Source organism: Anolis sagrei, chromosome 5 (assembly GCF_037176765.1).
Source record: "Anolis sagrei isolate rAnoSag1 chromosome 5, rAnoSag1.mat, whole genome shotgun sequence".
NCBI classification, from domain to species: domain Eukaryota; kingdom Metazoa; phylum Chordata; class Lepidosauria; order Squamata; family Dactyloidae; genus Anolis; species Anolis sagrei.
The window spans coordinates 38,967,071-38,994,365 of record NC_090025.1 but is presented as its reverse complement, the minus strand read 5'-3'; the positions used below and the strand labels follow the sequence as shown (position 1 = coordinate 38,994,365).

The following is a 27,295-nucleotide window of genomic DNA, read 5'->3' as shown; positions in this document are numbered from 1 at the left end:
CTCAGCAGCATTTGGACTGGGGTGGGAAAGTGCAGTTCTGCAAATGTCATTTGATTGCAAGCCCTCACTATGGAGTATGCTGGCTGGGACTGATGGAAAACACAGCTCGATATCAGGAGGGCTGCATTCTGGCCACACCTTATATAGATGGAATGAGCGGAACTGGTTTAAATGGAACAGTTCACGAAGGGGAAGTAGCAGGATCATATTCTTCAATAATAGCAGCCAACACCCTCCAGACCTCCAGTGTAAGCATATTAGCAGAGCCTTGCCTCTGACCAATGCTGAATAATATCTTGGCTAATGTTGTCTGGACCACTTTTGAAATTCTGTGGAGATACAGAAATAGCATGGTAAACCCTTTCCTGTGAAGCATGGCTATCTCATTTTAGATACTGTTGACCATATGATGTGATTTATATCTATCTATTTATCACATCAAAAGGACAGAGAGTTTAATCTATGCTGACGATCATGCCATCACTGCCCAGGGAGCTTTAAAATGTTAGAATATAAGCTCTCTGAAGCTTTAGGTGAATTTGCTGTCTATTACAGGGGAAACCAGCTGATTCCTAATCCATCTAAAACAGACATGTGTTTTTCGCCTTAAGAACAGACAAGCATCTTGAGCTCTGAGAATTACTTGGGGAGGAATCCCACTGGAGCACTGGAGCACACCCAAATACCTGGGAGTTACTCTGGACCGTGCTCTGACTTACAAGAAGCACTGCTTGACTATCAAGCAAAAAATGGGTGCTAGAAACAGCATCATATGAAAGCTGAGTAGCACAACCTGGGGATCACAACCAGATACAGGGAAAACATCTGATTTTGCGCTCTGCTACTTTGCTGCTGAATACGTATGCCCAGTGTTGAATACATCTCACCACGTTAAAACAGTAGATGTGGCTCTTAATGAGGCATGCAGCATTATCACAGCATGTCTATGCCCTACACCACTGGATAAATTATACTGTTTAGCTGGTATTGCATCACCTGACATCTGCCGGGAAGTAGCAGCCAATAATGAAAGGACCAAGGCAATGACATCTCCGGCCTATCCCCTGTTCGGATATCAGCCAACACACCAATCAAGAAATAGTTTTCTTAGATCTACAGAGATACTCACAGGAACACCTCAGCAACCAAGAATCTGCATCTTCTGCATCTTCTTCCGCAGTGAGGGCATCGGTTTCCAGGTGGAAGGTGGTCCCAGTCGGGGTTTGCTTGATGTGCCTTCCTCTTGGCACGTTTCTCTCTTTCACCCTCCATTCATGCCTCTTCAAATTCTGCAGCACTGCTGGTCACAGCTGACCTCCAACTGGAGTACTCAACGGCCAGGGCTTCCCAGTTCTCAGTGTCTATGCAAATGTTTTTAAGGTTGGCTTTGAACCATTCTAACAACCACCATTTCAGACTACAAAGAGAAGCAATTAAAATCCACAAGCATGTTGACAATTTCAACAGAAAGGAGGAAACCATGAAAATGAACAAAATTTGGCTATCAGTATTAAAAAAAACTCTAAAATCAGGACAGTAGATAAAGAACAACACTCAGAAAACAGAGGAATTCCAGACAGGAAACAATCAGGGCTAACTAAATCCTCTCAACAAAGGATTCCTCCAGGCAGGAAGCAGCCAGGCTTTGAAGCTGCAAGGCCATTCAATGCTAATCAAGGTGGCCAATTGCAAAATTCACACTTGCCTCCAACAGACAAGAGTTCTTTCTCCCACCCTGGGCATTCAACAGATATATAAACTCCACTTTCCTAGTATCCAACAGACCCCACAACCTCTCAGGATGCCTACCATAGATGTGGGTAAAATGTCAGGGGAGAATGCTTCTGGAACATGGCCATACAGCCCTGGAAAACTCACAACACAGTGATTCCGGCCATGAAAGCCTTCAACAACACGATGCATTTGCTTTCATTTATTGTTTATTTATTCCCACCTGCAGAAAAAAGCCTTGGAGTTAAAAAGAAGCTTCCTTCAAACAGGGGAAAACTAATCCTCACACATATTTCCTTCAATTCTTCTCACCTTTGACATTGGCAGTGTTTGTTGTCGTTGTTGCTAAGCATTGGAAATGTAAGTTTAGGGTTATTTAGTCATAGGATTAGCCAAGGACTGCTATTTTATTGTATTTCTGCAGGAATATAACAAAACACCTCAAAGCATAGGGAGAGAATGAAATGCACTAGGTTAGAGGGTCAAGTGTTGGGCTTAAAATTCAATTCTTGCTGTTAGACTTACTTGATGGTTGCACAAATTCCAACATGTAGCTTCAGTGCAAAGTAATTTCAATGATCCATGTTTGAAGTATCCTGAGGAAAAGGTCAAAGATCCACTAAGCAGAATGGAGCTTACATTTTGGTGTAAGTTAAATCCTAAATATTTCCATCTAAACAGAATAGCTTGCCCATTGGTAAGACAAGAAGTATACTAGCAGTCCCCAAGTTACAAACATCCGACTTACAAATGACTCACTCTTAAGAACGGGGGTGAGAGAAATCTACCCTTCCTGAAAGAGTTATCATGAGGAAAGTGGTCTCCACTGAAGCTTTCTCGCCGATCTTTATTTCCACAACAAGCCAAATTTTTCAAAATCCAATCACAGGAGCAGAAAGTGAAGTGATATCAAAGCAAAGCAAACACCACAGGGGTATTATCCTTCCCTATGTTACCCAAAAGTGCAAAATAAATATTTGTGGCTGCAGTTACACTTAAAACTTACACCTGTTCTGACTTACATATAAATTCGACTTAAGCCCAACTTAAGTGCCAGAGACAGAGAATATGGAAAGAATAGGAGTAGTTCCTACATCACAAAAGAGAATAACAGATAAACATGTTTCAGCAAACATATTTTCCCTAAGACAACATGCCTTTTCATGTTATCTGTGAAATGTTGGAGGGAAACTGAGCCAACAGTTTACTAATCATGACTCATAAATTGTGCCAATCAGCCCCATAGCTGTTGTTGAAGGTTTTCATGGCTGGAATCACTGGTTTGCTGTGAGTTTTCCGGGCTGTATGGCCATGTTCCAGAAGCATTCTCTCCTGATGTTTCGCTCATATCTATGGCAGGCACCCTGAGAGGTTGTGAGGTTTTTCACCACCTCTGAGGATGCTGCCATCGATGTGGGTGAAACGTCAGGAGAGAATGCTTCTGGAACATGGCCATACAGCCCGGAAAATTCAAAGCAACTCAGTCTCATAGCTCTGTGGACTTCTCTTGTGCAGCCTTGATCCAAATCTGAATCCTAGTCCTGAATGCTTTGCCAAGTAAGATAGGAAATGTAAGAGATGGGCAACCTCCCTGGTCTGTGCAACAATGTTGTGCCTCTTGGATATTCTCGGACCACACACATAATGCCAAAATGAATCAAAATGGAGACACAAATAAAGAAGAAAAACTGGAAATGACTGGAAATCTACTATTGTTCGGAAAGTAGTGTTTTTGCGGACTCGGAGCAATGGGTTCAAAGTACAGGAAAGGAAATTCCACCTGAACATTAGGAAGAACTTCTTGACCTTAGAGCTGTTCAGCAGTGGAACCCTCTGCCACAAAGTGTGGTGGAAGCTCCTTCATTGGAGGCTTTTAAACAGAGGCTGGATGGCCATTTGTCAGGTGTGCTTTAATTGTGCTTTTTCTGCATGGCAGGGGGTGGGACTCGATGGCCCATGTGGTCCCTTTCCAACTCTATGAATTATTATTCTATGATTATGTTAAAACACTGCAGGGGAGGATACTGCAACTTATTTAAAGGAGAAAATGTGGGTCCTGGTCCAACGTCATCCTTTTCTCTTCTAGCCTAGACTATAGAGCAGTAGTTCCCAATCTTTTTTTGACCAGGGACCACTTTTACCAGAGACCACTCTCCAACATTAGTACCAAAAGTAGCAATGAAAATAATTTTATGGTTGGGGGTTACCACAACATGAGGAACAGTATGAAGGGGTCGCAGCATTAGGGAGGTTGAGAACCACTGATGTATAGGAACAATATGTATGACTTTAGTGAATTGGCATAAGGTTACACATTTCTAAATAAAGTTGACTGTAAAATCATTACTACATGTGAAAAAAAGAAAGCCACTCCTTTATTTGATAATAATTCTTACATTCATGTGTACAACTTTATATTTTTTTTAAGGTAAGCCATTGCCACCTAGTGTTGAACAGTAATATTTTCTTTTTAAAATATTAATGGTATCCTATCCAGGCTTTAGATATAAATTGCATACCATGCAATACAATTGGAATATCTATTTGAATTGCTATTAATCAGTCATATTATATATATATATATATATATATATATATATATATATAAATATAAATATAATTGAGGGTTTTAGAGGGTACATCTGAAGGGTCATTAATCATTAGCATGAAATGTAATTAAAAGAGTATATGGGCTTGGGGTGGGGGAGAAGGGAAGTAGGGAAATGAGGAGAGAGGGGGGAGAAGAGAAAAAATAAGAAAGAAAAACATTTAATTACTTTAGAAGAGAATAATGGATCTTGTACATGGGACCTCAGCCTAAACGTGAAGTTCATGTATATTTCATATCTCTTATATACATAGCCTGAAGGTAAATGTATACAATGTTTTCATAATTTTGTAGATGAGGCAACATGTGTGTACACTGAACCATCAGAAAGAAAAGGCGCCACTATCTCAGCTACCCATGTAGACAATTTTATATTTAGGAGTATTTTGGATTTTGTAATTTTGGATAAAGGATGCTCAAACTGTGCTGCCCTTTTTCTACAACTGCGAATAAAGAAATAAACCCAATTCAAATTACGCAGGATAAACAAATCTTATGTTTTTGGGTTTGTGGCTTGTGTGCTGGCTAATTAACTTCATAATGGATTTCTTATTGCTGGCATCTGCCTGTTGCTTCACTAATTCTAACTATGTGTTGTGTAGGAGTTTTCCTCCCAAAGGGCAGATGGCTGCAATTGCTATAGGATAATCAATGTTTTCAATTATGACTAGTTTGACAGCTGTGCAACATCCATGCCTGAAAGATGACATTTAAATGATTTATTTATTGGCAGGGAGAAGTGCAGAAAAGTCCCAGTTTCCTTCATCCATATATCTAACTATCGAGACACGTTCCGGGGTCTCTTCTATTCCATGCATATGGAAAAGCTTCCATTAGGCAACGGGGCACATTCTGTTGGCAAGTGGCCTTCATAACAAAAGACCCTCCTCATAAATCTAGCAGAGTAACTTATCAGCAGCAGCGTGATCCAGCACCAGTGATAAAAAGGACACAAACACAGAGACCAATGTTATCTCTTCCATAGGGGGCTTTTCTTTATAGTAAAATATTCTGGTTGCACTATTTACAAGAACAAGGTTTCCATTACACAAATAAAGTCCTTTACACTTTCTTCTCTCCTGGGCTTCTTTCTCATGTAGATAAACAACTTCGCTCTCACAGAGCCTCTTCTTACACCAAACTTACACAGGAGCTTCACACAGTAGCTTTTTACACATCAGTTTTACACACAGTAGTTTTTTTTTTACACACAGCAGCCTTCACACTGGAGCTTTACACACGAAACCTTCAACCTAGGGCTTCTTTCACAGAAGCCTTCTCACACCAGGTCTCTTTAACACTGAGGCTTACTAACTCTGAGGTTTACCTCACACTGAGGCCTCTCTCAGACTGAGGACTTTCTTAGACTGAAGCCTCTTCATACTGAGAGCATCTAACACAGAGCCATACAAAGTTACAGGTACACCTGCTTATATTGAACTGCAGTTTTTGCTGAGCCATTGCATCCATTTAAGCCTTTCAGTGCTTGACTCACATTTTTGTAATTAAAAATACCTAGTTAATTTTTAATATTTCTGACACATTTGACTTACAAGGATGTAATTGTTATAGAGACACACAATAGGAAAATAAGAATGGCAGTGCTGGATCAGATGAAAAAACTGTCTAGTCCAATGTTTTGTTCCAACAGAAGCCAAACAAATTTGTGCCTGGAGCTCATCAGCAGGATATGAATGGTAACTTGGATCTACACTGCCATATAATCCAGTTTTTGAATCCAGATTATCTGCTTTGAACTGGATTATGTGAGTCTACACTCTCACATAATCCAGTTCAAAGCAGATAATCTGGATTCGGAAACCAGATTATATGGCAGTGTAGATGGGGCCATAGAAGGCAGTAGGAAAAGAAGGAAACAACTTTACTGATGGATGGACTTGATCAAAAAAGCTGCAGCCCTGAATTTGCAAAATCTTATAGCAGCGTGACTTGTGGGTCTCTCATTCACAGGGTCACCATACATCAAACTTGTCTTGACGGCAATTAACAATAAAAAATGCTCATAATTTCCCCCTCATTTACTGAAGACAGGGTATCCTCCAAAATGGCTAACACCAAATACCAACAGTTTCATTAGTAAAGGAGCAAGTGAGATACATCTGAATGTCCTGGTATTGCAGATAAGTCCTTTGTTCTCAGACTGATGTCATCTCCGCACTTTTCGGTCCATTCTCAGTTAGAGGCTTGATGACGTTGAGGAATTCCATGATGTTTAGTATAATTCCTCTATCAAACGGATTGAAGAATTGTCCTTGATTGTTCAGAAGATAAGTACATTTAGCAGGTTTCAGACACTCTGTGGTAGTTAAGTTGACTGCAGCCATATAAACCTTTATAAGTAAAATAGGTGTATTAACTTTCAGGGTTTCAAAGTAATTTGCACTGCTATTCTGAGCATTATCACAAGCCATGTTACACCAAATAAGACTGATGAGGTGACATGCCAACCAACTAAACCACGAAATTGTGATTTTTTTTGCATGTACAGATATTGTGAAACCTCAATAGGTATTCCTTTTGATGACAGATGACCCCTACTTGAGGTCTGGAGCACTTGTCCCTTATCAAAGTGGCAGCTGTTCCTTATTATAAGAGATGTCCCTTTATTGAAGGCTGGAAAACGATACTATTTATGGACCGACTAAAATGCCAAAATCCTGCATTTTTAATGTGGCTAAGGTAAAGGTAAAAGTTTCCCCTCAACATTAAGTCTAGTTGTGTCCGACTCAGGGGGGTGGTGCTCATCTCCATTTCCAAGCCAAAGAGCCGGCGCTGTCCGTAGACACCTCCAAGGTCATGTGGCCTGCATGACTACCTGGAGCGCCGTTACTTTCCCACCAAAGCGGTACCTATTGATCTATTCACATTTCCATGTTTTCAAATTGCTAGGTTGGCAATAGCTGGGCCTTACAGCAGGAGCTCACCCTGCTCACTGGATTTGAACCACTGACCTTTCGGACAGCAAGTTCAGCAACTTAGCGGTTTAACCCGCTTTGCCACCAGGGGCTCTTTTAATGTGGGACCTTCATGAAAATGCAAATGTGCACATTCTATATTTTATGAATGCAGACACCATGAATTTTGACTGTCCCATATTGCTGTTTCAAAATCTGGTATCAGTGGCAATAGCTGGCAATGCTAAACCTGGTAAAGGTAAAGGTTTTCCCTGATATTAAGTCTAGTTGTGTCTGGCTCTAGGGGTTGGTGCACATCTCTATTTCTAAGAGCCAGTGTTGTCCGTAGACACCGCCAAGGTAATGTGGCCAGCATGACTACATTAATAAATGTTTGAGTATATACTGAAAGAAGGAGAAATGTATAGAAGCAAATGCACAACTGAGTATGAACTGCGGCCAATATCAAAAAGATAGATGGATACAAATTGGCTAGGCATATGCATCTACATATGCATATATGCTTTGCTTCCATGACATTGAACTAAAAGAGGATGTTGCATTTCTCTAAGGGAATTTATGAATAAGATGCCAACAGGATTTCTATCCAAAAAACTAACTTTTTCAGTACTTCCCATTTTTTATACTTCCCCAAGGAAGCATGATTCTCTTGTAATGGGATTCATGAGGCTAATTCCCCATATAAAATACTGCATCATGATTTCTATACGATGTCTTATCTTTTTAAATTTATGCTTATGTATGTCTTTTGACTTGATTCTGTTGTGAACTGCTCTGAGTGCTTATGGAGAGGTGGCGGGATATAAAGATGATGATTATGATTATTATTGTGAATGCAATCGTTTGAATGATTATGCCTCCATATATGAGCCTGTCCATATCATGAAATCTTTCCAAGAAGAGATTCAGATTTTCTTTCAACATCTTCTGGAGAGTCTCTGTAGAAGGCCTTCTGTTTGTTGTTGTTCTTATTTCTTATTCTTTTTAGTGGTTTTAACTCCTTTTATCTCTGATGCTACACTTATCTGGCACCTTATATCCAATGAGATTGATTTATACTTGAGAGTATTAACTAAATGGAAGGTCATGTTTAAACAGCATTTGCTTCATAGCTCATTATGAGCAGTTTTGTATTCAGGTCGCTTTCGCCATATATTTTGCTCGATGGTTGTTTTTACACTGTGTTATGTTGTTTGTTTTATATTGTTTTATGATACTGTTTTATGAATGTTAATGTGTTATATTTTAAATATGTTAATCAGGCTTGTCCCCGTGTAGGCCGTCCTGAGTCCCTTCGGGGAGATGGACGCAGGATACAAAATAAAGTTGTTGTTGTTGTTTATTTCTGAGGGACCTTCAAATGTCCATGGCACTTTACAGTAAAACAACTGAATTGTGTTCTCAATAAACTTCCCCATGGCTTTATATGTTTTATAGTTTGTATTAATACTCGTGGCGGTATTTAATATCTCACTTTGTCATTAAAAATGCACTAAAATCCCACTGAATAATCGATTTTTAATGTTATGATTTTCAGTAAAGAAACAGTAGAGGGCAATAGTGTTTCTATCTAAATTCAGCTCCTGGTACCACTTTTTAACATCCTGTGTTACTGACAAAAAGAAAAGAGTCTTGTTTTCATGACAAAGCCAGTGACGTGAGTGAATGTGCATTTGAAACATTTAATTCATTATTAATAATCAAATTTATTGGCAGTATATAAACATGCCATGTAAAGACACACGGAATGGTAGATGTAGATGATGTCTGCATTTCAAACTGAGCAATTTCAGCATATCTCCACAAGAGAGCATAAGAGAGTTCAAAAGAACAGCCGGTAAAATATCTTTTAATTTCAGTTTACAAATTGACTTACACACATGGATGTCATGATTGCTGAAATCGCTGCGATGATGCAAAGAAAGAGAAATCCAGTCCCAATGAAAATGCTACGTCCCATGACATGAAACCAGTTCCAGCACAGATTTATCCCAGCTAGAGAGTTCAGGCACATAGTAGCGAGGAAACCTACAAAATATGGCCTAGAATAAAATAAAACAAAAACTAAGTAAGGTTCTTACAACACATAAACTGGTGACATTATTGTTGTAAAGGACAACCTTCTTCAAGCCTTCTGTAGTAATGTTTATCTATGATCCTGTTGCTTACTGTTTCCTGTATGTACGTTCTGGTATACAGCTTTCTTTATTCTATGGTTCCTGAGAAGTTATGAAAGGGGCTCCAGACCTCGTGTTCTTTTTCTCTCTCTCCTTTTGACTACGTGACCTGTTGATAGCTGTTTTGTTATAAGAGAGATGCCTTAGCTGGATGGCACAGAAAATGATTTCAAACATATCTGAAACTGGACTGATAGCTTTTGTACCTGTGTATGCTGAACACATGAAGGTTGTGAGGAAATGAAATATGTTATTTTTTATTAAAGTCTACTTCATTTTTGTCTCTTGAGTGCATGATATAAAACGAATTACAACACTGCCTGAGCTCTGCGAGTGCAGCATATTTCCAAATGAAGCAGAGTGTGTTTGAGGACCGGGACATCCATAGGGATACCAAGGTGCTTGTTTATAAAGCTATTGTCTTCCCAACCCTGCTATATGCCTGCGAAATGTGGACTGTCTACAGACGTCACATGCAACTCCTGGAACGATTCCATCAGTGCTGCCTCCGGAAAATCCTGCAAATCCCTTGGGAAGACAAGCAGACAAATGTCAGCATGCTGGAAGAAGCAAAGACCACCAGCATTGAAGCAATGGTCCTCCACCATCAACTCCGCTGGACCAGCCACGTTGCCCGGATGCCCGACCACTGTCTCCCAAAGCAGTTGCTCTACTCCGAACTCAAGAACGGAAAACAGAATGTTGGAGGACAGGAAAAGAGATTTAAAGATGGACTCAAAGCCAACCTTAAAAACTCTGGTATAGACACGGAGAACTGGGAAGCCCTGACCCTTGAGCGCTCCAGCTGGAGGTCAGCTGTGACCAGCAGTGCTGCAGAATTTGAAGAGGCAAGAATGGAGGGTGAAAGAGAGAAATGTGCCAAGAGGAAGGCGTGTCAAGCCAACCCCAACTGAGACCGCCTACCACCTGGAAACCAATGCCCTCACTGTGGGAGAAGATGCAGGTCAAGAATAGGGCACCACAGTCACCTACGGATCCACAAGAATACTGATCCTGGAAGACTATCCTAAGCTGGTATCCAATTCAGTACAGTGGAACTTCTATTTAAGAGCACCCCAATGTAAGAGTGCTTTGAGTTAAGAGCTGTCACTTGGCCTGGGTTTTGCTTCAACATAAGAACAACATTTTGAGTTAAGAGCTAGCATCAGAAGGACCGCTATTGTCAGAGTACAGGTCTTTAGGGCTTCAAGTGAGCAGCTTTCGTGCCTCCATGCCTCATGCTCTTGTCCGCTTTGAGTGATTGCTGTCTGCTTTGCTATTGTGTGCTTTAAAGGACTTTGGGGTAGTTGATTTTGTGTGGTTTTTATTCCTGGTATGTTTGGCTTCATGAAGAGAGAGAGGGGGAGAGAGCAAGAGAGGGAGGGAGGCTGGAATGTATATGAATGTTTTGAGTTAAGAACGCAATCACAGAATGAATTAAACTCTTAAGTCAAAGTGTCACTGTAGTGTCACTGTAGTTACTGGTCTTACAATCTTGAACTTGCTGGGGATTCCGTTTTACAATTATTAATTAGTGTTGTGAAGCCATAGTCTCTGCTTTTTCCAACCAGGCAGTGCTTCAAAGGTGGGCTTTCCAAGGTTCTGGGAAATGATATCTACAATGCTCTCCTGGTCTTAGGACTGTCTGAAAGAAGCAGTGCAGCAGAACTTCAAGAGTTTTCTTCAGCTGCTTCTTCCTGAAACGTCCCTAACTATGACAACAGAGCTCTGCCAATGTAGTTATGTCTAATGATACATCTACAATGTGTAGATGTAACATTGCTGATTCTGCTATTTGCAATTAAGGCAGAAACAAAATCCCAACATCTGAGCATGTCATGTGACAGCTGATACGTTTCTTCTTCCATCGTTTTGATTTTGTTTATTGATAGTGACAGTGGTGATCCTAAGACACGGTGATCTATGTGGTTTATGAAATTTTATGAGTACCGTCTTTTAATAATAATGTCATCATACTTTCGCTGTGAAAAAGCAACTAAGGATTTGTAAGTAAGACAAAGCAGTTTTGTAAACACAGCACTATATTGTACCTGTTCCTGTATCCCACATTGTTGTAGATAAAAGGGCAGTAATGATCAAAGCCAGCCATACAGCGGTTGACAATATGACAGTGTTTTGCTCGGAGAGGCTTCACAAGATGGCATCTGTGACACAGTCTGCTCAACAAGAGTTCACCCTCTTCCCAACAATGAAGAGAATCCACCTTAAAAATGATATCCAGGACAGAATATAAAATTAATGATTGAACTGGACCGAAGTGATGTGACGTTTTTCTTTATGCACTTTGCCTCTGACAAGCAGCTTCGATTCTGAAAACCCTGCTGTTCTCGCTTCCACTGTAATATCTGAAGGTGAACTTACATTATGCATGACAAATGTCACAGGAAGAACAATAAACTACTTTTTCCGAAACCGGAAGATTGGAGGCACTGAATCTGCATGTATGAGCTAATCAGGGCACAAGATATGGCTACCTCCCTATTCTCTCTATCTATCCTTCTGAAAATTATTAGGTTTCTTTCTTATGACTTCTAACACACCTGACATTCATATGAATTGCCAGTACAATCCAGAAGCAGACAGTCTTAAAGATAATATAACATTAAAACCAAAACATTTCCTTTTGAGAACTTATTAATGAACAGCTGGAAAAGAGTCGTAAGACATTAATTCAACATATGACCACAACAGAAAGATTTCTATATGCATAAAGATGGGAAAATTTAATATTGCACAAGGGGAATGGCTGTTGAAATTGACTGATTTAGGTGAAATGGATCAATTATTGATTTTAATTTGAAAGAAATAGCTGGAGACGTTTTAAAAGAATTGAAAATATTTCACAAATTTTGCAGAAATAAGAAAATGACTTGATAACATTTGATTTTGACAATAATTATGTTTGGATTACCAGGAAATGTATACAAAAGAAAGAGAGATATCAATATATTATGTTTAGGCAGGCACACAACAACAATATGGATAACTCTTGAAAAAAGTTAGAAGCCACTACCCTTTTCTTTGTTTTTTCTATATCTTACAACTCTCTCTTTTATTTCTTCCCTTTCTTCCAAACATTTTATTTTTATATGAAAACTAATAATAAAAGTTATTTAAAAAACCCAAAGCAACCCAATTCAAAACCCACAAAAGGTGGGAGATGTAAGAAGAGGAACAATTGTTTTCCTTTCACCAAATCTCTGTGCCTATTTAATTTTTTCCTTGGTTTTGTACATACAGCCACATGTATTCTTTATGTCACTTTCACAGCACAATAACAGTGACAACAAAAAAATAGCTGGAGGATAAATGCCCCCCTTTAAAGAAATTACAAAAAATAAAGGCTGTTTTTGCACACAACTTTCTATACCTATTCACCTCAGACAAATTCTTGTTAGAATTTCACTGAAATTTGACAAGAAATTTTAAAAAAATGGCAGTTCTAGCTTTTTAAAATAATGGTTATCGATGAACAGTACAAAGAGCCCACAAGCTATTTGCAAAGTTTCCAACTCCACATTTCATTAAATTTTTCAAATCAGCAAGCAATATAGTAATTTTTTTATTCTCCTATTATTGCTAGTGTGAGGTACAAAGATTTGGATTTTAAAATTGAAATTTAGTTTCTGTTAGGAATCTAGGTTTCAAAATTGCCAGATTGTGATCCAAACTGGCTCTTGTGGCTGGTGCACTCTCCTGTTCTGGACCATAATATTTTTCCCCAATTAAAATAGCATAAAATTGCTTTACTTTTTAGTTGTTTTTAGTCAAGACACATTTTAAGAAGTCAGTCACCCAGTGTTATACTATATACTATATTGTACATGCCTGATCAGAAACATATTTCATTGAGATGAATTGGATTACCCAAAGATAAGTGTATATACGGTAGTATTGCCAGGTCTTATATACTCCTTTGTTTTCCTAATTGCTTAGCTCCCAGATCATCTTTTTTTTTTTTGCTAGCTGTGTCCATTATAATACATACAATTTTGATTTAATTTTATTATAATAAGTTAAGCAAAACTAATTCAATTTTGTGTGTGGACATTGCAAAGAAAATGATTACGTGTTACATGCAAAAGAGGATGGACAGGAGGGATCAAGTGTATAAGAAATGTACCTGTCTCATGACCTTGAAATATTCATCTGTGTCTTGAGGAAGGAAACCTGGACTCATTATCGAAGCTCTTAAGAAGAAGAACCACATCAGTGCATTGCCGAGGAGGAAGGTAATATGAACATACCACATTGTATTAAAAGATAATGGTATGATCTGTACAATGAAAATATATTAATGTCATCACTTTGATGCAGAAGACAGGTAAAAGTGTAAAACTGTTTTGTGCAACTTGACATAATCTGATGCTCAATCTAGAATGGTGTGGGCATATTTCTAACCTTGAGATCCTCTAGGAAAGTGGTTCCCAAACTTGTTTTGACAAGGGACCACTTGACCAGGGAACCACTTTCCAACATTAGTGCCAAAAGGGTTACAAATCAGCTTTTAGTCAACTTTAGATTCGGTTTGGTTATTTGGAGTGCTGCTTTAGAAAATTGCATTGGATAGACCACATCTGATACAGAACATATGCCATCCAGTAGTTGCCATCTGCTTGCCCACAGAAAACCATATTTAATAAGCCTTGGCACTATAAGAGGGTTTTGCAAGACCAGTCACTCTTGTTGCAATGGTGTAGTAACGGTGAGTCCATAAACCATATTTTAGTTCTTGCAGACTACTGATGGTCCACGGACCACAGGGAAACACTGCTCAAAAATGCCAAAGTGTGTGTGTATAATACACTTGACACATGATAGACACACAAACAGATTACCTTGTATGTTCATAACTGAGCAGCTGGTTTAAAATGTAAAACTTAAGAAAGTAGAACTGGGTGGGCCAACTGACTTAGAACTCATTCCTTCCCAGCTTCCTTTCTCTTGACAAAACTAGTGCTAGGAAGCAAAAGCAGCAATCTGGGACTCAGAGCTGGTTCACATTGTCTAACAGTTGCCCACCATTGCCAATTATTAACTTTAAGTCTGCACATAAAGACAAATGTTATATCTATAGCTTCATGAGGACATTGAACAACCACCTTCAAAATGAGGATTTAATAATATACTAGCTTTGAAGTGAAGATATAACATTCATTTGTATGTTGAAGTGGCTGTGAACTGCATCGGCATAACTTTCCTAGTAATATATTTATGAAAGAACCATATGGGCATGGCAATTTATAGGATTCCTTCTGCATCAGTACTCCCAGTAGTTACATAATTCAGTCTGCCTTTCATGTTTCCTTTCTACATATAGCACTGGAACAGCAAGGTATTGAGTGAAAAGGAAGTAGCTTCCATAATGTTGCTATATTGATGTGTGTATTGACCTGTAGTTGTCATATCAGATCAAAGCAGCAAAAGCACCACCTCATTGAGTGATATGTGAAGTAATCACACTATTGTTTGGGGACAGAAAGTTGGAGAATTTTAAGAGAAAGGATTAGAAATATAATTTAGGAAAGCAATTCAGTGGAGAGGCTATGGAGCGGGGCAAGGTAGCTAGAAGAAAGGAAAATAAATGTGAGATTACTAGTGATTTGAATGCAATATTCCTGCTTCTTGGCAGGAGGCTGGACTGGATGGCCCATGAGGTCTCTTCCAACTCTTTGATTCTATGATTCTAGTGCATTTCTATTTTCTGTGGCAACTTCTCGTTTTTTCATTGACAACTATTTTTAAATTTCAGGTTTTGTGAGAAATGGGACTACAGTTGGCTCTCCACATTTGTAAATTTGACATTTGCTAATTTGATCATTCATGGAGTTGAATCTCTTGTTCAGCATTTATTTTTAAATTTTTAACTATTACATCTGGCCCGGCCATAGGTTTTTAAATCTCTGCGTGTTATTGTCTATATGTGAGTTATATTAATTGTATTGATTTATTTGCTTATTGCTTGTTGTTTTTATTGATGTGTTGTTGGGCTTGGCCTCATGTAAGCCACTCTGAGTCCCCTTGGGGAGATGGTGGCGGAGTAAAAATAAACTATTATTATTATTATTGTTAGGAATCCATAGATCTTTCACTACGACTACAGGAAAGGAGATTCCACCTGAACATTAGGAACAACTTCCTAACTGTGAGAGCCGTTGAGCAGTGGAACTCTCTGCTCTGGAGTGTGGTGGAGGCGCCTTCTTTTAAACAGAGGCTGGATGGTCATCTATCAGGGGTGTTTTGAATGCAATTTTCCTGCTTCTTGGCAGGGGGTTGGACTGGATGGCCTAAGAGGTGTCTTCCAACTCTATGATTCTACGATTAACATCCAGCTGGAGCAACTAGATATCCCTAAGGCGATGTTGTCTCATGTAAAATAAGAGCAATTTTATTACTTTCTGGTTTTAGACTTTTGTGGGGATCCCTAAGCTCAGCAAATGTGAGGGTTGACTGTACTAAAGAAATTAAAATACATATCAAAACTGTAAAGATGTAAAAGTGGTTACTTTTGGTCCTACTACAAAATACAATGAAATTCAATAATGTAAAGTGTGCCAATATATTCTTATAATAATATCTGTCTGTCTGTCTATCTATCTAGCTATCTGTCTGTCTATCAAGCTATCGATCAATCAATCAATCAATCAATCAATCAATCTATCTACAGTATCTATCTGTTAACTGGAACTCAAGCATGTGTGATGTTTGACCATGACTAAAAAGAAGCTTTTAGAAGATGACTGTCTCTTAATTTAATTACATGCTATTGATGAAACGCAACCCTCTGATGTCATACTAAAAAATACAGCACTATTAAGTGAGATTGGTTACATTTCACTGAGTGAGTAGAGATCAAACCCGCTCAAGATGTCTTTTCAGATACTCTTTTCTTCTCTAGAAAGCAAGAGAAATTGCTTATAATCTGGGATGCTGGCCAAGAAACACTTGAAATAGACTTGCCTGAAATAACCATTTTGTATATTATTATTCAGCATTGATTCAGCTGTATGGTTATAATACTCAAAACAGTATCTTCCTAGCCAAGTGATGTTACTTTAATGTAGTTTTACGGACACTAATGGGCTTTGCTTTTTAGTCATTCTACAAGGATCAGGGCATAATGGTACAGTTCATGTCTTTTTTCTCTTCAAATGTATGGGTAGCTCTGGACTACATCTGTAGTAATCTATATTTCTCTGTGTCCTTACTATCTTACTTTGTCTTATGTTTTTCTGCATATTCCCTTATCTAAAATAAATGTATTTATTTATTTATTTACACAATTTCTACCCTACTTTTCTCAACCCTGGAGGGGACTCAAGGCGTCTTTCCAACATAGGCAGCTATTCGATACTATTAAAAACAATGTAAAATCATAATAAACATTTAAACTAAGATTATAAAAGACATCAGAACATTTAAAATATTAAACCAGTATCATCACTGTTAAATCACACAATTCATAATCGTAATCCGGACCGTTCCAAGACTCCTTGCACATAATTCTGTATTTATCTATTGCATAGGTTCTGCAAAGGCTTGATCAAAGAGCCATGTTTTTACTGTTTAAAGCCATGTTTAAAGCAAAAGTTTAACGTCTATTTTTTTATCATGTCATAAAGGGCTTGAGAACATATTGCAAATTAATTCTTCTGTGAGAGAATTGGCTGTCTACAAAGATGTTGCCCAGAGGATGTCCAGATGTGTTACTATTCTGCTAGGAGGCTTATCTCATGTCCCAGCAAGCTAGAGCTGACAGATGGGAGCTCACTTTGTCTCACGGATTTGAACCAGCAACCTTCAGGTAAGCAACCCAACCTTCAGGTCAGCAGTCCAGCCGGCACAAGAGTTTAACCCACTGCGCCACCGCAACTCTCTATGTCTATGATGAAATCCATTAATTAATCATGTGACATGGGAAGCTATAATATAAGCCTAGGTATCATACATCATAACTATGATGAAATCCTCTAATTAATCATGTGACAGGGGGAGCTATAATATAAGGCTAGGTATCATACTTCATATTTTTTGACAGGACTTCATTGTAAATTCTCAAGATATCTCAGGATATCAAGGCTTTCACAGCAGGTAGTCTTTCTCTCTCTCTCTTTTTGCAATTTTGGAAAAATCAATATTTTGAACTGGAAGGTCTTACCCAAAAGAGATAGGTTGGGTAACCCCAGAGCAATGTACAGCCGTAAAAGAAAAGGATAGCTGTCTTTGATTCACCATGAGAGTTAAACATCCATGTTCTGAAAAATAAAACAAAACAGGATAAGACAACAAGGACAACACGCCAAAGTGTCCCAACATGTATAGTAATGAGATCCAATCTGCATTTATCAAGAAAAGCTGCTTCCTGCTACAAAATTATTAAATTGCCGTATGTGTAATTTCATTTTGGTTTCTTCACCTTTTATTATTTATTATTTATTTGCGGTATTTTTATATCACCCTTCACAACCCCGAAAGGGACTCAAGGCAGTTTACAGTATTGGCAACATGGGTATGCTAAGTACATAGTCATTCAGTCATGCCAAAGAAGCAGGAATGGGAAACTGTGACTTTCCAGATATTTGTTGATTGTTGCTTCCATCATCCTTTGCCTGGATTGCAAGAGCTAATGGAAGCTGTAGACCAAAACAGCCTCTGGAGCTCTACATATTGTAACTCATGCTTTACATTTTCAAGGACTAGAAATGTGGATGCATGCTCTTAAAACCAAAGACTCTTGGACCAATTCACACTGCCTCCTTGATTACATGGGATGATGGGGAGAGAAGGATTTCCCCCTCAGACTCACTGAGAAATGGAGAAATTTAAGATCACTCTTTCCCTCACATACTGTCTGGAACAACAGTGGCTATTTACATTTTTTAAAAAAATGCATGTTTAGTGCATTCATATAATAACTGTCCCATCCAATTCAACCCATAAATCCTCTTCCTCTTTTATGTCCTATTTAGGCAGGTTGAGCTGGTCCTTGAGCCATGCTTCTGTGGATATCTTTGCAAAGCTGGAAATCTGGGAATATGGTGGATCTAAATTTCCCATAAGATTTTTTACATTTTGAATGAATGAATGCAAACTGTTTTTACCTCCAGTTTAGTGACAGGCTTGTTGGTTGCATCATAAACTTTTGATGGTCTGGAAATATGTTTTTGAAATAATACTGCTGCAAGATTGATAGCCATGTGGTTCCATTTGCATCTTCAAAACCAGCCAGGATCATTCCATTCTAAACAAGAAGGCCAAAGAGAGGAAGATATAAATTATTCCTATTACTTATATTATTTATGTTGTTGATTGTTGTTATTTTAATATTTCCATTAAGTGGATAATTTTAGGCCAGGGAACCTTAGAAACATAATTTCATTTTTAATACTTGAATTTGTCCCATGATATTAAGATGCCATATGTTTGTGCATATATATTCATCTCAAAGCAGCAGTTCTGGGATATCCTTCCTCTTAGTCACTGGACTGTCACAGTCTTAAAATAAATTATTCTTTTCTTTTTAAAAACTTTTTCAGGATGTTTCATTATATTTTGTAACTTTTGATTCCTGTTTTTTGTACCCCCCCCCCCCCCCCCCCGTGTCTTGAAGTTGCCTGGCAATTTATTGTAGTCCCTTGAACTTCATCAGATTTTCTTATGCAAAGAATTTTGCCAGTTCCTTCCCCTAAAACAGTGGTTCCCAATCCCAACCTTTCTTTTGACTGGGGATCACTTTGAAGAGGGACCACTCTCCAACATTAGTACCAAAAGAGTTACGAATCAGTTTTTGGTCAACTTTACATTTGGTTTCGTTATTTGGGGCACTGATTCAGAAAATTGTATTGGATAGATCACATCAGCTCTAGTTTCTGATACAGAACACATGCCATTCAGTAGTTGCCATCTGCTCGCCCACAGACAACCATATTTAATAAGCCTCGGCACTATAAGGGGATTTTGCGAGGGTTGCTCTGGTTGCAATGGTATAGTAACAGTGATGCCACAGACCATATTTTAGTTCTTGCGGACCACTGGTGGTCCATAGACCACAAGTTGGGAACCACTGCTCTAAAATATAGCCTACAGGACATTGCATTTTTGGCAGTCTTCCATTTAAGGACTAACTAGAGTTAACCATGCAACAACATCCAGTTGCATGGATTCCATATCACAACCTACTAGAAGCAGCTTCCACACAAACAGACAAATAATGGCTAATAAGTATATGTGAGAAAACACCTTGTTTATTGTCCAGAGCACACATGTGATGCCAATTTCGACACATGTTGGGAAGCTGTATGTGTATACTCAGTCAAATGGACAAGCAACAGTAATGCATGCTAATAACACATTAAAGATGTGTATAGAGTACATGTAGTTCATTTATCCAGAAAATATATTCATTAAGTACACATGGTATGTCAGGGCTCACTAATCAAGTCAAATTACTGCTTCCAGACCAAATAGACATTTTACATAATTGAAAGACATAAAATGTATGGTTAACTTTGTTAGGATTTGAAAAGGGATGCCATGATATAGTGGGTTAACTGGAGAGAGATGTGTCAGCAGCCGATTGACTGGGTGTGCCAGTGGCCAAGGTTCTGACTGGCTGCTGAATCTGGCTGGCTGCTGAGACTAACGGTTCTAACTGTCATTCTGCCATTTGTTCTCTTTTTGGACAGTGAAGAGATTGCTGGCTGCTAACTATCTTAAGGACTGATCATTTTATGGCTTAAGGCTTATTTTAAAGACTATTTAAAAAGACTATTTTATTCCTCTGTTCCCTGCCTGTATTCAAAGAGACTGATGAATACATTGTTACCCTGTTTGAGACTTTGAAGCAAAGTAAAGATACTGTTATTTGTTTCACAAGCCTGAGTGACATTTTATTATCCAGCAGGATATACCTTGATTTAAATACTGTAGTAAAGCTTCCATTTATTGTGCTTATACACATTTACCAACCCTCACAAACTTAGCATGATGTCTTAATGTTCTTTTTGTTCTTCTTCCCATGTAGAGGTTTGCAAATTTTGATGTGAACTGTAAGGGCAGTTCATGGCTGGGTGGTCATGGTGGTCACTTCTTCATTTTGGTGTGAGTTCTTTCCACTGAGACCATGAGCTGCCCCAACAACATTCCCATGAGCCACAATTTGTCCTCCATGCATATGCTCACCACAATATGAGGACAAGTGCAGTCTAATCCCTGATGTAACTCTGATAACTAGAAAAAGCATTAGAAATCAGAATGGCATTGAAAGAAGCTCTTGTTCTTACCTTTCGCTATAGAAATGTGATACATGATTTGGGCTTGTATGTCTCACCTCCCTATGTTAAAGTACTTACTTTGGTCAGCTGGAAGGGGACTTTGGCTCTCCCTCAATGTCTCCCTTCAAATATAATTGCTAAGTATACTGAAGGGGAGCGAATAATAATATCCAATTCTTAACTCAATGGGTCATTAATGTGTCACACTCCATTCAGGCATATAAATGAGTGATTACTCCTTGTATTTCTATTTAATAGCCGTTAGTATTATTTTGTATAGTTAATACTCCTTAGTTTGTATAGCCCATGTGATTTATGTGCCCAGAAAATTTATTTCCCTCTTCTATATATTGTCATCTGGGCACAATATATACATTTAGATTTCTTTCTGCTTTCCCTTTAATCTTTTAATCTCTCTTCATAATCTCTTAATATTTCCTAGTGATTAATCTCCCAGTCACAGGACACCCACCCCTTTCTCCCTACACTTGAAAAGACAGCTAGGCTCTGTTACTAATAGATCATTTAGTTTATGCTTGTAAGGCCATTATAATGAAATATAATCACTGTGTTTCACCCTTTGAAAACACAGGGATTTTATTCTAGTTTGCCTGTTAATATTACTTGTGGAGTCATACAGGCTTTTCTAAGATCTTAGACACATATATATGTTTCTTTCCTGCTAAAGACACTCACCTTACCATCATAGACATGAAAAGGTAGTGAAAAAGTAATGCTTTCAGATGGCTTGGCTGGAAAAGCTTTCTATGCACTTTCCAAATAGCTCTCACTCAAATTATTATTTTTGTGTATAGAGAACAATAATTATAACCATGAAAGGGAGAGTCCATTAAGGGGTGTATATTCTAAAATTATTGCAAACCACTGCGACTTGAGCTACATTTTAGAATAGCATCCTATTTTAAACTTGAAAATCTTCACTGCTATTCATTCCCTAGCATTTGGGTCATTCTGTCCCTTGCTTTACTAAGATAGAAGCAGCAGAAAGAATTCCTTGCATGGGTCCTTTCACTCCATGCAGCATACACATATAGTAATTTCATTTTACTTGCTATGATCCCATCTTATGGAATCATAGAATTTTCAATTTAGGGCATTTTGAATTCTCAGCCAAAACTCAGCAAAAACAAAACCATAGAATTATATATGATGTTGTGCTGTCAAAGGCGCTGGGCCTATAGCAATTGGCTTTTGAAGAGGACCTGCTCTTTGTGCCCAGCGGGAAGCCGGGGTGCCTCAGCTGAGAGGACCTAAGGATTTTCCTATACAAAGTCTTTAAAAGCTTGAAAAATTTAACAAAGTCCTTTGTTATTGCTTAGGTCAGGCATGTAGCTGGGGGGGGGGGGCCTCGGGGGGCTTCAGCCCCCCCCCCCCCGAAATTTTCATGGTGGTTCGCGAAAAGGCCTTATTGGTGCATTATTTAAACTGTTATGTTTATTCATATCATGATCTGATCACCATACTTAATATATCCCATATGCATGGGGCTTTTGGGGTAATGATACAAAAGGTTTGCTAGGCTAGACCCTCTTTCACTCAGACTCAGCCCCCCCCGAAACTCAGCCCCCCCGAAACCCCTCCTGAAAAAAATTTTAGCCCCCCCCCCCCGAAACGAAATCCTGGCTACGGGCCTGGCTTAGGTCTTCAACAAAACAATCAAATGCTTCTCAGATCTTCAACAGGTCAAACAAATACTTCAAGGCTTTGAATCAACTGGCAGCTTTCTTAATTTTGTCCACAAGGGACAGGCAACTGGCTTCGTGAACTGTTTCTTTTCTTTAAGAGGAAAACCCTTTTTAACCCCTCGTTGGGCAATCTACTTTCTAAACTTTGCTGGTGTGGGCTCTACTCCTGGCTCCAAACTGCTTCTTGGGTCCCAAGTAGACCCACCAGTCAAGGCTTTGTAGATTCTCCAGTTGGAGTCCTTTGGAACTGTTTCCCCCCGGAATTTCATAAGAAACGAAGCTTATCTACAGGTGGAGCTGATTCACGTCCTGTAGCTAAGTTTTCAACTGTAAGACTGAGCTAAAATGGCTCCCTTTCTTTCCTGAACCCTGGGGAAAGGGGCAGAACTAAAAAACTCAACAATGAGTTGTTAAGTCACCTTAATGCAAAATGCATGGAACTTTGGAATACATGCAAATACTCAAAGAAAGAAAAGGAAGTTGGAGCTCCTGGTACAGCTGTACTAGCACAGATGTACTTATGACAGTTACAGTGGGATCACAGTTGTGTAGTTGTGTGATGTGAAAGGTCTTCCTTGTAGCTCAATGGAGTTGGTGATTGTAGACAAGCTGTCACCTATCTCTAGCTTTCTGTCACCTATCTCTAGTTTTCTTGCCATATACCAGGCATGGGAAAACTTCGGCCTGCCAGGTGTTTTGGACTTCAAGTCCCAACTGGAGGGCTGAAGTTTGCCTATGATGGCCATATACTCATAATCCACCCAGGATCTTTGAGTGTGAATGCTTCTTTCTTTCTTTTGTTCTTAGCCACAGTGATTATGGAGCACTAATGAATGCTATCAGGGACTTCCGTGTGTCTCAGCAGGAACCAAATGTGTGGAATTCTGACTCAGTATTTAATCTCAAAACAGTGTTCCAAGTGTTAGAAAAGCCAAGGAAAGCAGAAAAGATAACACAACTCCTGTGTGTGTGTGTGTGTGTGTGTACGTATGTGTGGAGGGGGATGTTTGTTGCTCACAAAGATCAAAACCAGAATATTTTTGGACACAAATCAAGGGGAAGCACAGTTTGTTTGGAAAAGAAGATAACTGGAGAAAGTGTGCCACAGAAAAGGGTCAAGAGGAAGTTAAAGGAAAGGTGACTTGGATCTAGGGTTTCTGAGAACACTGAATTTGCACATTAAGGCTCACTATTAATGCAAAGAGCCATCTGCTTTATGATACACATCCGCTTGAGCTGCATGTTTACAAGCTACTCAGAAATTCTTGCCAAGGCTGCTGTTTCTCTTTCCAGTTCCTTCCTTGCCTTATTTCCAGCTCATGAACATATGGCTTGCTTTGTTCTGCTCCTCTGTGATATCCTAGACTGTCACTTATGGCTGCTAAGCGCTGGATGTGTATGGAAGCTGTTGGCTGAAACAAGCAGCAAAGACTATTTATTTATTTTTTAAAAAGAGACAAAGACCCTGGAGATGCCAGGAAATTAACATGACATCCATCTGGGGAAACAAAGTGAGGTGGTTTGGGGGTGATAGAGCCAGACATATATATAAAAAAACAGAGATTTGTGAAGTGAAAGAGGACGTGAAATCCTATTCACAATACAGGATTATAGCACCAAATTCCATTTTAGAAGCCATAAAAATCCTCTTTGGCTGAGAATGCTAAATCCTCATTCCTAAAATGCAAATCCCAGCATTTCATAGAACGTTGCCATGGCAGTTAAAATGGAAGCATAGCACTGCCACTATGTAGTGTGAAAAGGCAATTTGGGTGAGAAGAGCATCCATACTAGAGGTACTTACAATCACAGTCCACAAATTGGTGGCTGCTGATGTACACTGAGTTGCAAGAAAACTGTGTCAATGCAATAGTAATTCAGCACAGATATTGGGCCCCATGGTAGTGCAGCAGGTTAAACCACTGAGCTGCTGAACTTGCTGACTGAAAGGTTGGCGGTTTGAATCTGGGGAGCCGCATTACATGGCAGTATAGACTCATATAATGCAGTTCAATACAGTTAAACCGTACTATACAACTCTATTATGTAGCAGTATAGATGGGACTTGAGTTGTCAACGTCGAAGTTGTCTAGAGCAGTGGTCTTCAACCTTTGGTCCTCCAGTTGTTTTGGACTTCAACTTCCAGAAATCCCAGTCAGCATACTAGCTGTTAGAAGTTGGGGGGGGGGGGGTGAAGTCCAAAACACCCGGAGGTTGGGAACCACTAGTTTAGACAAAACAAAGCAATGGGACATCAAGTGACCTGTTTTGTTCTGCCATTATTAGCCCCTGTAGGGCATTGTGTTCAGTATAATTGTTGATGTACTGCACTTTAATTACTAATTTTCCAGGACAGATTTTTTGACGTGGAGTGTATTCAGAGATTTTGTTAAGCCATTATTGGCAAGGAGGAGGCAGTTTATAGTGAATGAAGCATATCAATCAAATTACAATTTTTAAATTATTAGTACCTTTATCTCTAATCCTAGGTAAACAGGAACTCATTGTGGTTGCTTATTTGATAAAAGCATGATTGCCCTTTATAGTCAAAACCACAGGTTTATCTAACTTAGTGCTACTGGCACAGACTGGAATAATCACTCCAGGATTTGAGACAGGATCCTTTCCTATATTTACTCGGAGATACTACTTAGAGAAGTATAACATGAAACCTTTTGTATGCAAAGTCTGTGTTCAGCCACTGCCTGCACATATCTAAGGTAACTTTTAAAAGATACCAACATTACAGAAATTATCTTGCAGTTTGGGGAAAATAGGCCTTGACATTTGGGAGTTGTAGTTCCTGGGATTCATAGTTCACCTACAATCAAAGAGCATTCTGAACCCCACCAACAATAGAATTGGGCCAAGCTTCCCACACAGAACCCCCATGCCTTGAAGGGACTCACTGGTATGAGCCTCCCACCAACCTTGCATGCTCTCCCTTGCCTGCTCATGTGGCCCATGCTGTCATGCATGGAGCATACCTGCTCTCCCTTCCCCCACTTGAAGTCTAAGAAACAGCCCTCCCCTTGGCTGAGAGGCCAGCTAATCTCAGCAGAGAAGGGCTTTTGGTGCGGGGGTTCACCTTCTGTTTCCAAAAAGGAAGAGAAAAACAGGCGGAGAGCTCTTCAGCCTTCTCTGCCAAAGGGATTCCTAAGACCATCAGAAATATGTGTTTTCTGCTCCCTCCCTACTCCTAGGTTGAGAAACCCTTTCCTTAAAACAACAAATTATAATTATTGCATTATTCTTACTTTGATAGTTCTGAATTCAAAATGTGAATAGAAAAGCAAGCTTATCCCTTTGCAATCAATAAAAAAACTCCAAATTCCTTAAAAAAAGAAATAGAATTTAATACAATGCAAACCCCGAGATTTATTTGTTCTAAAGGTTTAATTATATAATCAAACATGATAGTAACAAAAACAAAACTGTAATATTGAATCCACAATTGAAAAGGTTCCCCTGTCTGTTTGCCAGTGTGTTATAATTTGAGTTTTAATTACAAGTTTTAAAAAAAACAAAACCCTGCTTCCTATCCAGTGAGGGTTGTTAGGCATTCCTTATTATAAGGTATAGTTGTCATATGAGGATTGAAAAGCTTGTCCCTTATAGGACTTTCAGCTATCTCTAATTGTAAGAGATGTCCTCATTTGAAGGTCAGGAAGCTTTACCTTTTACATACACTGAAAAATGCCGAAAAATCCAAAAATATTTATCTCATATAATTTATAAATGTAGGTGATATGTAAATTTAACAGAGAAACACATGGCTAGCTGAAGTGTATATACTTTCATTTGGTATTTATGTAGATCAAACGCTTATTAATAGCTCTTTCCTAGCTGTCAGCTCTGCATGACTGTCACTTATTGCTATATGGAAAACCAGATAACACTATATCCAGCACTCTGTTTTTGCAGATTCAAAATCCATGAAGAGATAAAGATAGATGAACATTTTAACCAGGCAGTCACTTTTCATGACCATAAACCGTTCCCCCCCCCCTTTCAATATTGGTCAGCTGTCATAATATTAGCACTTGGAACTTTAGGAAGACAGCATTACAACCCAAGGTGTTTGCTGTGCATCTTCGATGTGGATCTTACTCACCTTTGCCCGACTGGCTAGAATGTTTTCATATGAGGTTTCCTGGTGAAAAGTTTGTAGCTTCATTTGCAGATCTGCCAGATTCAAGAGATGAGAATGACAAACTGCAGTGTGAGAGTAGGACTCTTGGTTGGTGACAAATGATGCCATCTGCTGGCACAATGCTATCCCCTGGCACCAAGGCTTCAGTTCATGGGTGCAATCCCAAAGTAGCATTCCAATCCTACTTTCTTGAGTTTTTCGTGTCAGGAGCAGCTTGAGAAACAAGCTTCTTCTGGTGTGAGAGAATTGGCCGTCTGCAAGGACGTTGCCCAGGAGACGTCAGGATGTTTTACCATCCTGTGGGAGGCTTTTCTCATGTTCCCGCAAGAGAAGTTGGAGCTGACAGATGGGAGCTCACCCTGCTCCCTGGATTTGAACTGCTGACCTTTTAGTCAGCAGTCCTGCTGGCACAAGGTTTTAACCTATTGTGCCACCGGGGTCACCTCTTCTTTAGCTCATGAGAAGGCATGGTATCCATAAGGTGTTCAAAGTGGGAATTGGAGTCTATTTGTGTAGAACAGTGGGAAACAACAACAGCAGCGAGAACAACAACTTATTTGAGTATGTGTATTTTCAATTCACCTGACCACCCCATGTATTATGAGGGTTTTCTTAAGCAAGGAAGACTCAGAAGTGGTTTTGCCAGTTATTTCCTTTGAAATATAGCCTACAGGACCTAGTGTGTATATT

General features: G+C 39.1%; 1 protein-coding gene across 1 annotated transcript; it reads right to left on the bottom strand.

The window, feature by feature from the left end:
- Positions 1-6,160: 6,160 nt before the first annotated feature.
- LOC132775481 (palmitoyltransferase ZDHHC12-like) lies at positions 6,161-26,713 on the bottom strand. The gene is made up of 7 exons (XM_060776209.2): positions 26,567-26,713; positions 18,575-18,714; positions 17,632-17,728; positions 13,597-13,749; positions 11,504-11,676; positions 9,152-9,317; positions 6,161-6,690 (listed from the first exon to the last, which is right to left on the bottom strand). The coding sequence occupies exons 1-7, from the start codon at positions 26,711-26,713 to the stop codon at positions 6,496-6,498; spliced, it is 1,071 nt and encodes a 356-aa protein (XP_060632192.2). The 3' UTR covers positions 6,161-6,495.
- Positions 26,714-27,295: the final 582 nt, after the last annotated feature.